The sequence below is a fragment of the Pantherophis guttatus genome, chromosome 6 (genome assembly GCF_059756535.1).
Source record: "Pantherophis guttatus breed Tessera chromosome 6, ASM5975653v1, whole genome shotgun sequence".
NCBI lineage: Eukaryota > Metazoa > Chordata > Lepidosauria > Squamata > Colubridae > Pantherophis > Pantherophis guttatus.
Window position 1 is genome coordinate 103,156,956 of NC_142068.1, and position 13,405 is coordinate 103,170,360.

A 13,405-nucleotide genomic window follows, 5' to 3' on the forward strand; every position below is an offset into this window, starting at 1 on the left:
ATTTCCTGATCCTGGAAAGCAAAATATTATGTACGGATGCTAATTTAAGAATATCAAGATGAAATTCATTTAGTCCTGAGAAATGACTCCTTAGGTGTTTTGGTGAGGGGGAAAAAAATGCAGAACACCCTGGGAGTTGTTAATATTTTATTTATTTATTTAGAAGGGGTGTGGGCGGCGTTGGGAATAAGAAAAACGAAAGCACCAGGAAAAAAACAGATAAGTGAAAGATAAACCAACTTGCCTTTTGGATCTGGAGGGGTTTCTTTGGACAATTGCAGGCAGGCTGCTTAAGCAGACGTTGTTCCCAGGTAGAGAGAGGCTGAATGCTTGCAAATAAATCTCCCATTGCTGGCAGAATAATTGGACTAATTAAGTGGAAGGCAGGAACGCCTTTCAATGCCTCCAAAATTAAGTCAGGTCATCCGCTTAACATCTTAGCAACTATTCCTGCCACTCTGCCAGATTCCTCATCCCCCCAACTTCTGAAGAAGGTTTCCAGCAGGGACTTGGAAGGGTATTTCGCCTGCCCCCCTTCCCCAAAATTAAGGAGAAACGGATCCTCTCTTTGGGGGGGGATGAAGCGAGAACGGCATTTGCCAACCTCCTTATTCCTCAATCTGGTGCACGTTTGCCTGGGTGAGTAGAGCCAAATCTTTCAAAACTACGCCGGTTGGAACTGGGGCAAAGGTTTAAGATTCGGGGGTCTTCCTGCTAATTGCGACTTTCAACTCAAGAATGGCATAAACAGCAAGATGATTAGCTCATTTCCGTCTTTTCTGTTCTACCTTTTGGCTGTTGATGAACCTCAAATGGGCTATTTAAAAAAAAATAATAATAAATAAATTAAGGATGGAATGATATCTAATGGGTTTTTCCTCTTTTTTCTCCCCCCCCCTCTCGGGTTTGCTCTTCTCTTGTAGCAAGTAAGTAATTGTTTTCTTAAAGATTCGGGGGTAAGCGTCCCTTTAAAAATTCAGGAGGCATTGTTTAAATCGCTTAGGAATTGCTTGGAGGTTGAATGGAATATGGGACCCTTGTTCAGTTCAGGGGGATTTGATGAATTTTGATTAGCAAACATTTTGGGGGGATAGATTAGGTCTCCCTTATTTCCTTTCCTGTGCCTAAATCAAATTCTGTTTGAATTTAAAACATTGTCAGATTTATAGCAATTTGTATTGTTAACAGCAATAGTGCAAGTAGTCTTTTGAGATGTTCAGAGTTTTCTCAGATACGAATTAGGTGAATTAGACCTGTGGGGTTGAATTGGGCTTTGTGCACAGATGAAACAGAACAGAACAGAACAGAACAGAACAGAACAGAACAGAATAGAATAGAATTCTTTATTGGCCAACTGTGATTGGACACAAAAGGAATTTGTCTTTGGTGCATACGCTCTCGGTGTACATAAAAGAAAAGATAACTTCCCACTTATTGAATGTTTCTCCCTTGAATTCTGTTTTCTCTTAACTTACAGTTCAGGCAAATTACGCACCCTATTTCTTTGACAATGGAGCCAGCAGCAATAATGGGAATATGGCCCTCTTCAGCCTCTCGGAAGATACAGCTGTGGGTCAGTGTTGTGATCTTGTGTCTCTCTGTGTGTTTAAAAACAGAAATGTTGAGGTTTTGTTTCTGCACCGTATTTGTTGGGACTGTAATGGCATCCTTCCCAAGTTGGGATCCTCTGGGTAGTTGATGCTATTTTATTGATTCATCCTGACTGTCCTTTGGGAACTCACTCATATGAAGATTTTCCTTCATTTTATCCCCACAACAACGTTTCTGAGTTAGACTGGATTGAAATTCACACCAGAGGTTCCCAGGCTGGACTGAAGACATAACTTCCTGGTCCTACTCCAATACTTTAACATCTACCCCACACTGGGTTGCTAACAGCTTCCAGAATTCATAGCCTATATCTCCCAAGAGATTTAGTGCCAATCTAGAGAAGATCCATAGAGTTATTGATCCTCTTGTCTTCTATGCTGAAGTTCCCTTGATCTTCAGCCAATTTAGGTAGCCTATCGTTTTGCCTCTACCCAATATTACCAGTTTACATTATCTTTCAATGCAGTCATTGATAGGTTTGTGATTTCTGGGTAAAGTTATTGCGGGGATTCACACACTGTTTTGTGGAACAACCCATCCTGATCTGGATATATTATTCTAGAACTCTTTTTCAGTTTTCATATCGGAACAGCTGACTTCAGATGCAGTGCTAAAACCCAACCAGACTTATCATCTGAACCTCATACATGAACCCAGCCTTTCTGTATTTCTTCTGGATTGATATATTAGAGGAAAATTTAAGTTTTTTGCTAAATATTAGGGCTGTGTGAAGTTTCGGAGGAAGGCTTCATTTAGATAAAAAAGCTTCAAGCAAAGCATTTTTTTCAAATGTACTCCATGAAGCACCAGCTGTTTCTTGGCTTTTTAGAGCAAAGCAATCACTTTTCTTCCCATCCAGAAGGCATCTCCCGGGCTTGGAGGGTCCAGCTATGAAGTGTAGACACTTCTGGACAGCTCACTCAGTTGAGGCTAGCCAGTTTTATGGAAAAGCTTCTTCCATGCCCCTGAGTTCTTCTAATTATTCTCCACTGTCCGCATTTAGAGGACACAGATGGAGGAGAACATTTTCTTCTCTCTCTCAGTGACCACCTATTATCAGGAGGTCAAGTGTGGGAAAGGAATAAGAGAACTTTTTTAGGGAGTGCTGCAAGGAAAAAAGTGGGAAATATCATTTTCCAACAGGATTAGCGAATGTGCTTCCAGGCTGAGAAATCATAAAAATTTCCCAGCCTAGAGATCCCTCAGCCTAGAATCCTTTAGCATGAAGAACATGCAAGTGGATGCCTTCAGCGGAGTCAGTTTGCTCTCGTGATGTCTCCCAACATTGGTCCATAGGAATTTGAGGCATCCACGTGGCTTTGTCACAGGGAGTTTGATGCAACTCTTCATGTTGACAAAGTAAATCGGGGTCCAAATGTCTATAGAGATTTTCAATCACCCACATCACAGTTGTCCCAAAGGCAACTGGACTTTCTTGTGTGTGTTTCTTCTTTGAAAACATTTTGCTTCTCATCCAAAAAGTTTCTTCAGTCCAGAGTCCAAATTGCTTTATTGAAGTGTAATTTCATACAGGTGTAAATTGACAGAGAGTGCAGTGATTTCTGCCATAGACATGCAGTTGACTCTGGAACAAAGAGCAAAGGATTTTCTTGCAGTGGTAAGTCTTCTTCAGGTCAAGCTCAAATCCAATAGGTTCCAGACGGAGCTTGGGCCAATGTCTGAGGTCCTGGCTCACGCCTCGACTGGAGACTTAGTGGCCATCTGGGATAGGGCGGCCGCTGGAGCTCTGGATCGAGTCGTGCCTTTGCGGCCTCTGACCCGGCGCCGATCTCACCTGGCTCCTTGGTTTACTGAGGAGCTGAGGGAGATGAAGCGCTGGAAAAGACGCCTAGAGAGTAGTTGGAGGGCCAGTCGCACTGAATCTGACCAGACACTGGTAAAATCTCATATTAAGAATTACCTAGTGGCGATAAAAGCAGCGAAATGTACTCATCTTGCTGCTCTTATTGCGTCATCAGATAACCGCCCGGCCGCCCTGTTTAGGGTGACCCTCTCCCTGCTCCACCAGGAAGCGAGGGAGGACCCCTTGGAGGGAAGAGCCGAGGACTTTGTTCAGTATCTGTATGACAAAATCACTCAGATTCGGGAAGATCTGGACTCTGACTGGGTAGATCCAGTGGGGATGACGGAGGCAGGTCCTGAGAATGTTATCTGGGATGAGTTTGACTCTGTGACCCCTGAGGACGTGGACAGGATTCTGGGTAGACTGAATGCGACCACATGTTTGTTGGACCCGTGCCCCTCCTGGTTAGTGCTGGCTTCCCGGGAGGTGACGCGAGGCTGGCTCCAGGGGATTATAAATGCTTCATTGAGTGAGGGTGTCTTTCCCGCCGCCTTGAAAGAGGCAGTGGTGAGACCTCTCCTCAAGAAGCCTTCCCTGGACCCGGCAATATTGGCTAATTATCGTCCAGTCTCCAACCTTCGCTTTGTTGCGAAGGTTGTTGAGAGTGTGGTGGCACGACAGTTTCCCCGGTACCTGGATGAAACGACGTATCTAGATCTGTTCCAGTCGGGCTTCAGGCCTTGGTACAGCACGGAAACGGCATTGGTCGCATTGGTGGATGATCTCTGGAGGGCTCGGGACAGAGGTTGTTCCTCTATCCTGGTCCTATTAGATCTCTCAGCGGCTTTTGATACCATCGACCATGGTATCATGCTGCACCGGTTGGAAGGGTTGGGGGTGGGAGGCACCGTATTACGGTGGTTCTCCTCCTTTCTCTCCGACCGGTCGCAGTCTGTGTTGAGAGGGGGGCAGAGGTCGACCCCGAGGCCCCTTATATGTGGGGTGCCACAAGGATCGGTCCTCTCGCCCCTTTTGTTCAACATTTATGTGAAGCCGTTGGGTGAGATCATCCGTGGTTTCGGGGTGGAGTACCATCAGTACGCTGACGACACCCAGCTGTACATCTCCACCCCAGACCACCCCAACGATGCCCTTGAAGTGATGTCCCGGTGCCTGGAGGCCGTACGGATCTGGATGGGGAGAAACAGGCTCAGACTCAACCCATCCAAGACCGAGTGGCTGTGGTTTCCGACGTCCCGATATAGTCAGTTGGTGCCATCGCTGACTATTGGGGGCGAAGCATTGGCCCCCACGGAGAGGACTCGCAACTTGGGTGTCCTCCTGGATTCACGGCTGTCTTTAGAAGAGCACTTGACAGCCGTGACCGGGAGGATTTTTCATCAGGTTCGCCTGATCCGCCAGTTGCGTCCCTTTCTGGATCGGGACTCGTTACGCACGGTCACTCATGCCCTCGTCACCTCCCGTCTGGACTATTGTAACGCTCTCTACATGGGGCTCCCCTTGAGGAGCACTCGGAGGCTCCAACTGGCGCAGAGTGCGGCCGCGCGGGTGGTGATGGGAGCGACGTGGCGCTCCCATGTAACGCCTCTCCTGCGCGAGCTGCACTGGCTCCCGGTGGTCTTCCGAGTGCGCTTCAAGGTTTTGGTCATCACCTTTAGAGCGCTCCATGGCTTAGGACCTGGTTATCTACGGGACCGCCTGCTACCACCAATAGCCTCCCACCGACCAGTACGCTCCCATAGAGAGGGGCTCCTCCGGGTGCCGTCGGCCAAACAATGTCGACTGGCAGCCCCCAGGGGGAGAGCCTTCTCTGTGGGGGCACCTACTATCTGGAACGAGCTCCCCCCCGAGATATGGAGGATTCCGGATCTGCGTACCTTCCGTCGCATGCTTAAGACGTTCCTATTCCAGCAAGCCGGCCTGACCTAAACTTCTCCTCTTTTAAATGGGAATTTTAAATTTGGTTTTAAATTATTGGGGTTTTAAATATGGTTCAGCCAAATTTATTTAACTTGTTTTATTTCTATTTTAAATTTTGTATTTATATGTTTTATTTCATGGCTGTTCACCGCCCTGAGTCCTTCGGGAGTAGGGCGGTATACAAATTTAATAAAATGAAAATGAAAAAATGAAAGGGTCCTCCATGGATATTTGGTTTTCCTGACCACATTGTAGAAACCTTTTTGGAAGTGGCTTGTTCTTATCTTCTTCTTGAGGCTGAGAGAGAATGATTGACCCAAAGATACCCAGTTGGGTTTGTCCCTAAGGTAGGACTAGAATTTCTACTCTCCTGGCTTCTAGCCTGACACCTTTAACTGTTATATCAAATGGCTTCCATTCCTTTTGCTAGCCTTTACCTTCATCTGCACTTCAAAGCCATGCCTAGCCATTAGGTGCTGTCAATCTGGTACCAGAAGATAGAACGGTTCTATGTCCACATTCTGGACAGAGCGGAGCTCTGGTTTGAAAGAGGGGTCAAAGAGGCCATCTACATTAGGATTAAACATCTCTCTCTCTCTCTCTCAACAGAGTGGGAGGGATATGACTCCACCTATCTCCTGTTTACAATACCGTCCTTTCAACAGTTCCAAGAAGATTGGAACTTCCATTTGCACTATTCAGATAACCCTGAGGGCACAGATAAACCTCCAAGTGGCCTCAACGGCTCTCAGAAAGAGAGCTAATGACCAGAGGACTGCAAGGAACATAAATCCTTCCATCCTCCACCATTCAGTCAGAACTGAAGAAGCTTTTTGGCTGAGAAGTAAAATGTCTTCAAGGAAAAAACAAAGTCCAGTTGCCTTTTGAAAAAGCACCTTTGAGATAAAATAGAATGGTCTTTTCCAAACAAAAAGGCAGGAAGATATACATGTTCTACATCTCCTAAAAAAGTAATCTCATCCTAATGAGGTTTGACAACCCAGTTTTGATATCCTTTAATGTAGTAGGAGAAAAATCTTTTTGAGTTTAGGAATTTCCGTAGAAGCCTAGCAGGTAGCTTCTGGGAAAAGATGTAGATGGTGCAACATTTTTCCCAAGATGGAAGGACTTGTGGTTTCTAAAAACACTTTATGCATTTCTTCTACCATTTATTGGTTCCTTTATAGCTTGCTATATTGGGAATGTGGGTGAATTTACACCATTAAATCTTCATTGATGGACAAGGGAGAAAAGTTCTCTGCTTCATTGGTGAAGACTCTTTCATGAACATTTTTCTCTAAGAGTCTCACTTGGAGACTCCTTTTAATTTTCTCTTCTTTTCAGCAAGCGTTGCCAAAGATAGATTTTAATTGGTGTTAATTCCATGCTGGAAAATGTTCTCAGAGTGTTAATGATATGGAAAGTCGGTGCTGAGAGGGTGTAAAAATTATCAGTCAGACACCGTCTGATCTAGGATAGAAATAGAGAAATCAACCTTTCCAGTTTTATTAACATTTTGATTGCATGCAGCCATCCTAGCATCAAATCATCTGCAGGAGGTCACTTCAGCAAAACCGGTGGATTCCATTGCGCTGTAACTGAAGAACAATTTTCTTTTTTTCTTTTTTTTTTTTAAAGGAGATCATGCAGATTAACCTATCCTAGGCTCCAGTAGTTTTCATCACATTGCTAAGCAAACCCCTTCAATGCAGTGAAGGTAAAATATTTCCATTTCCCTGCATTTTAGGGTCAATCAATCAATAAGGATAGAGCTGGAAGAGAACTTGGAGGTCTTCTAGTCCAACCTCCTGCTCAAGCATGAGGTCCTATCCCTTTTCAGATCAGTGATTGTCCAGTTTCTTATTAAAAACCTCCAGTGATGAAGCCCCTACAACTTCTGGAGGAAAGCCATCCCACTGGTTAAATGTCCTCACTGTCAGGAAATTTCTCCTTAGTTCCAGGTTGCTTCTCTCCTTGGTTAGTTTCCATCCATTGGTGGTTGTCCTGCTTCCTGGTGCTTTGGAAAATAAATTGACCCCCTCTTCCTCTTTGTGCCAACCTCTCAAATACTTGAAGACTGCTATCATGTCCACTCTAGTCCTTCTTTTGTCTAGACTAGCCAGACGCAATTCCTGCAACATTTCTTCTGACGTTTTAGCCTCCAGGCCTTTAATCATCCTAGATGGCCGTCTCTTCCCATTTCTCCAAAGTCTCAGCATCTTTTTTGTAATATGATGGCCAAAACTAGATGCAGTATTCTAGATGCGATCTAAATAAGGCTTTATAAAGATAAAGATAAAGAGGTACTAATACTTTACATGATTTTGATTCTATGCTTCTGTCTTTCCCCACTGTGGCTCTCTGGCCACCAACAAGTTTTCAAAAACCTCTGACGAGCACAAAATGTGCTGCCCCTGTTGCCATTTCCAATTTTGTTTTGTTTTTTTATCACCTCTCCTTTTGGGAATATAAACATTACCCAATGATTCATGCACTCTTGGATGGTGTCACAATACGGGAAGGAAGGACAAATTTAACACCAGCCCAGCTCTGGATGACTGAATTCTTTAACTAGGGATAGACTGAAAACAACTTCAGGGGAATGTAGCAGAAAAAAATGTTTTGGGAGGACATTTTTGTGGTTTGGTCAGGTGTAAGTATTGAAAGGTACTTGCGTTTCCCAATAACTGGACAAATTCAATTCTTTAAAAAAAAATCTTATTTCTATAAGTCACGCTTAAAACACTGTTTTTTTATATTATTATTATTATTATTATTATTATTATTATTATTATTATTATTATTATTATAATGGTTTGACAATCCATGGTTATGAGAGGTTCCCTTTGGCTTCATTTTTACCCCATAATGTTCTTTCCTGCTTGGGGTCAGGAAATGTGCTTGAAGGTGAGGATTGGGTATCAATAAAAGAGAATATTTGTAGCTGAGGGTTGACAGGAGGGGTCCTTGGTGCTCTCTGAGCTTGGTTGATTTCTTGCAGACTTTTCATTACCCAACTAGGTAACATCATCAGAGTTGGTTAGGATCAGGATCATCACATTAGGATTAGGATTTTATAGAGCCATGTCCATCATTTGTCTTGGAGATAAGACCTTGCATTTCACACTGTATTTTTTTCCTTCAACTCTACAGCTCAATTAATCTCTGTGACTGCCAAACAGAGTGAGTCTAAAAAGCTTCTTACCATGCTTGATCTACATTTTTTGTACATACCTCGATTTATCTCCTACAGCATTTTTCTGCCCCATGGGGTTCTGAAACGGAATGGGACTTTTAGGCTCCTACCTTTGGCCGTGCTTGCTTCTCCTCCGGGGTTCCGCCTCCGCGCATTATCCACCAGCTTTTCTCCTCGGCTGGCCCGTCCCCATCTTTTTACCCCAGCACATGGGCCACAGCCCCTCCGTCCCAGTCCCTTCGCCGCGGCCCATTCGTCGAAGTACAGTTCGTGTCGGGCGTTTGGGCGCATGGGACAGTTTGCTGCCAGCCAATCGGGTGGCTACCAATGCTGGCAACCAGAAGTCATGGACCAGCCACACTCTCTCAGCTTTAGGAAGGAGGAAATGGCCAGCCCCTCCTGAAATCTTGCCAAAAAACCCTGCAGAGATGTTTTCAGAGAGTGGCCAGGAGTCAAATCAGACTCGATGGCACAGAAAGACCCACCTGGTCAATTAAGTGCTGCAGAAGTACCCCAGAATAGATGGAGAACTTCAGAACTGACTTTCCAGAGTGACAGACATTACAAATTAGTGATCAGCATAATTTCCATAATAGCTGTCTTAACAATACAATAATAATGTCAACTCTTAACCAAAAGATTTGAAAAACCTTTGAGAAGCTGTGCAAACAAAATCATAATCAAAAACTCTTACTGTTGTAGGTACGCATGTTTATACACTAAATGGAACAGATCCAGAAGGAGATCCGGTAACCTATGGCGTGACCTTTGAGGCCGGAGCAAGAAAATACTTTGCCGTGGATGAAAACTATGGAAATGTTACCCTGATTGCAGAGCTTGATCGAGAGGTATAGTCCAGAAGGATCTTTTTCAAAATCTGATTCTCCCACGGCTGCGGTAGGGATCTTGGTGTGAATTAGGCTATTTAACATTCAGAAAGGGATGGAGCTGAGGAAATCAGATAATTAGATATTTCATATCATTTGAAAGAAGTTCCCCATAGAGCTGCAGTCTAGAATTCTTCTCCCAGTTGCATTCGTAGGCATTATTCTTGCTCGAGGATAGGAATGCTCCGTCCATCTCTAGCCTCAAGCGATTCGGGCCGAATGTACCATTCTTGCTAAAATAAATATTCAAATGTCTCTTAGCACTTATAGAACCCTGGGCGTTCTTAACTTCAGTCGCTATCCACAGCTGAATCTATGATAATAATACACCCAGCATCATCAGATCCTAGTTATGACAAATATTTGTGTTATTTTTCATGGCTGCCTCCTTTTGTGGAGTAATTTGGGTTACTTTTGGCTGGTTATTGGATTATTTCTGGCTAGTTCTAAATTATTGTATAATTTCTGCTGAAACTGAAAGAACAAATTGTGTCACTGTTCACGATCACTAAAGCTTACTCTCAGGTAAATAAATACAGGTAGTCCTTGACTTCTGTCCTGTCACTTTTTATTAGTGCTGCTGTAACTTCCAACAGTCACTTTGGTTAGTGACGGGTTTCAACACCCATTGCTACTGGTTCGCTTGTGGGTGCACGCTCACGCGCGCGTGCAACACTTCTGCACATGCCCAGAAGCATCCGGGCCATTGGGGTTCACCCAGTCCGGGGCAAACTGGTAGCAACCCACCACTGTTACAACCCTTGCAGAACCCTCGTGGCCATGTGATCAGAATTCAGATGTTGGGCGACTGACTTATATTTATGACAGTTGCAATGTCCCGGGATCATATGATCACCTTTTACGATCTTCTGACAAGCAAAGTTAAAGGGGAAACCAGATTTACTTAGCCCTGTTATCTTCACTTAACAACTGCAATGATTCCCTTATTGGCTGGGGCAAGAAAGGTTACAAAATGGTGCAAAACTCACTTAACAAATGTCTCACTTAACAACAGAAATTTCAATTGTGGTCGTAAGTCGAGGACTACCCGTACGGAGATATTTGCCCAGAGGTAAGCCCTATTGAATTTACAGGACTTGGTTCTGGGCAGACACTCAGACACTCCTGTTGTGAATTTGCACTGTAGCATTCATGTTGTGGGATTGCGTTGCCTATTTTTTATTAAATCCAAAGCAAAGAGAAAATCAGGTGTTTCTATGTTATGAACAATTGCTAAAATACACCCTTCTTTACATCCTCAGACCCAAGATGAGATCGAAGTGGTCGTTAATATTTCCGATGGCTTAAGCACAGTGAGTATATCAATGGAAACGGGCTTTCAATAATTACAGATGTTTCATTTCATAGCGACAAAGTGTGCTTCACACCAGGAGCGGGTTTCAAAACCCGTCGCTACTGGTTCGCTCGTGGGCGGGCAGGCGTTTGCGCATGCGCGCAAGGCTTCTGCACATGTGCAGAAGCATCCGGGCAGGTGGGCGGAGTCTCCCGCCGCCACCACTACCTGTTTGCCCGATCCAGGTCGAACCGGTAGCAACCCACCACTGCTTCACACCTAAGCAACTGAGCAACCAAGACAATTAAAGGCCTGGAGACTAAAACATATGAAGAACGGTTGCATGAATTGGGTACGGCTAGTGGGGACAGGATAGCAGGTATTCCAGTATTTGAGGGGCTGCCACAAAGGGGCTCAACTAAAATTCCAAAGCACCAGAAGGCAGGAGAAGAAGCAATGGATGGGAACTAATTAAGGAGAGAAGCAACCTGGAACTGAGGAGGAATTTCCAAACAATGAGGACAATTAATGAGTAGAACAGCTTGCCTTCAGAAGTTGTGGGTGCTTCTACACTGAAGGTTTTTAAGAAGAGACTGGACAGCCATTTGTCCAGAATGGTATTCCTGCTTGAGCAGGGGGTTGGACTAGAAGACCTCTAAGGTCCCTTCCAGCTCTACTCTGATTGATTGACCTTAAGTCCTGTTCTAAGATGACTAAGGTCTGAATCTGGGCCCAGCCTTTCTCGCTCCATCTTAACTGGGTCACCCATCACTGCATGGGCTGCAGTTCTGAAACTGCAAATTGAATCATCCCATATCTATTTTCAAATCTGGGTGACAATGAATCATTGTGTTGTTACCTGGATCATTGCCAGAATAAATCTCTTAAAAGCCGATTCCATAGTTATAAATTCAGTCCAGCTTCTGATTACCAGACAGAAGCCGAATATTCACATTGGGAGATCTTTGTGACAAGAAGCTGTTTTACTCAAGGAATGAAAGAAGATCATCAGAGAGTAACATGGTTCAGGCAATATCTCCACATGCTGCAAAATTCTTTGAATTCATTGATATGTATCTCTTTGGGTGAACATGAGGCTATCCTGAAAATTCATTTCCTTGACTTCAATCTTATGTTCTTCCCTGTCCATCCTACATCAGGCTCTTTAATTCACTCATTTATTTGGTCTTCAAAACTATTAAGAATCTAAATTTATTTTTTGCATATTTGCATATCGGAGTGTGTGGATCATGGATGGGGAACCTGGAGTTTTCCTGAATCCTTATCCGTACTTTCTGACTTCATCTGGAAACCCAGTTCTAACTGGGCTGTGTCCTTACATTCTTGTTCAAATAAAGGTCGCACAAGGTACCAAGGTGTCATGTGGTTGGTTTAATTTTGGCTTCGCTATGAGGTGTGAAGTCGGCCATTGCCATTATCAAGTTGTGATTTGTAGCTTAGTATTGGGTGTGACCTATGCTCTGATGCCTTTGTCAATAGTCTAGTTAAAACCAGCTATAGCTCAGCATGATCAATACAACTCTATGGTTTCACATATTGGGGGAAATCGGAAGGTCTCTCACACTGAGGTATTGAATTCTCTAAAATCTCAGAAATCTTTCAGACTTTGCTGCCCGATCTGAAACTCCTCTGAGGCGTTTGCTATTGAGCTATTCTCTCCTTTAAAAGCAAATGTTCAGATTTTTTTTAAAAAAGCCATTAATTTGAATTTTTCTCATTTGCTCTGAACATAATGCACTTCCTTGAATGTAACCAGTAAGACCTTCGGAAGACTCACTGCTGTTACTATCCCGATCGCTTAAATCTCCAGGGTGTATTTTTCCATCTTTATACGGTAGTCTTTTGTTACCACGGTATTTCTTTCATCCATTACCAGTAGACTAGGATGCAATAAGCAAGCAAGTATGCACGGGACTGTGTGTCAGTCACACTGCCTGGCTGAACTGTTCACATGTTCAACTTTAGGTGGCTGAGAAGGTCAGAATTGTTATAACAGATGCAAATGACGAAAGACCAGAATTCATCAACACGCCTTACATCATTCAAGTCCAAGAGGTTGGTGGATTTCGTTTGGACTCTTGGGTAGCTGGAATGATGAAGCTTCATGAGGGACAAAGCTATTACACCAATTTGATAGCCAGTTTGGTTAGTGGTAAAGTGCTGATCTAGAAACCAGGAGATTATGAGTTCTAGTCTTGTCATAGCCATGGAAGCCAGCTGGGTGACATTGGAGCAGTTGCTCTCTCTCTCTCTCTCTCTCTCTCTCTCTCTCTCTCTCTCTCTCTCTCTCTCTCTGCCCAACCCACCTCACGTGGTTATTAGGAAGCAGGTATGTCCACTACCTTGAATTATATATAAAAGGGGGGGAGGGGATAGAGAAAGGGATAGGGGGAGGGGAGGGGGAGTTGTGTGATTGGGTTTGTATTAACCAATAGATACATGCATTTGAGATGGTCCAGTTCTACAGGTCATTTCTGTCAAATGTTACATCATTATCATGTGTGATTTTTCCTGGGAAATCTACAACTGACAGGTTGCTTTCCTATTTCCTCCTTTCATCACTGTGAAGGCAGCGGGGATGTAGAAGACGTTACATTCCTTGTATTTGTTGGTTGGTTTCATCTCAGTAGGACCCTCTCATTGTCTCCTTC

The 13,405-nt window shown here is 43.9% G+C and overlaps 1 protein-coding gene across 1 annotated transcript in view; it reads left to right on the top strand.

Annotated features, from left to right (window-relative positions):
- The first annotated feature begins 253 nt into the window (after nucleotides 1–253).
- CDHR1 (cadherin related family member 1) overlaps nucleotides 254–13,405 on the top strand; it is a 54,710-nt gene continuing 41,558 nt past the window's right edge. The window contains exons 1-5 of the mRNA XM_034434749.3: nucleotides 254–639; nucleotides 1,478–1,573; nucleotides 9,255–9,400; nucleotides 10,702–10,752; nucleotides 12,720–12,809. Of these exons, the coding sequence (XP_034290640.2) occupies nucleotides 327–639; nucleotides 1,478–1,573; nucleotides 9,255–9,400; nucleotides 10,702–10,752; nucleotides 12,720–12,809 (696 nt within the window). The 5' untranslated portion in view covers nucleotides 254–326. The remainder of the gene's footprint in view (nucleotides 640–1,477; nucleotides 1,574–9,254; nucleotides 9,401–10,701; nucleotides 10,753–12,719; nucleotides 12,810–13,405) is intronic.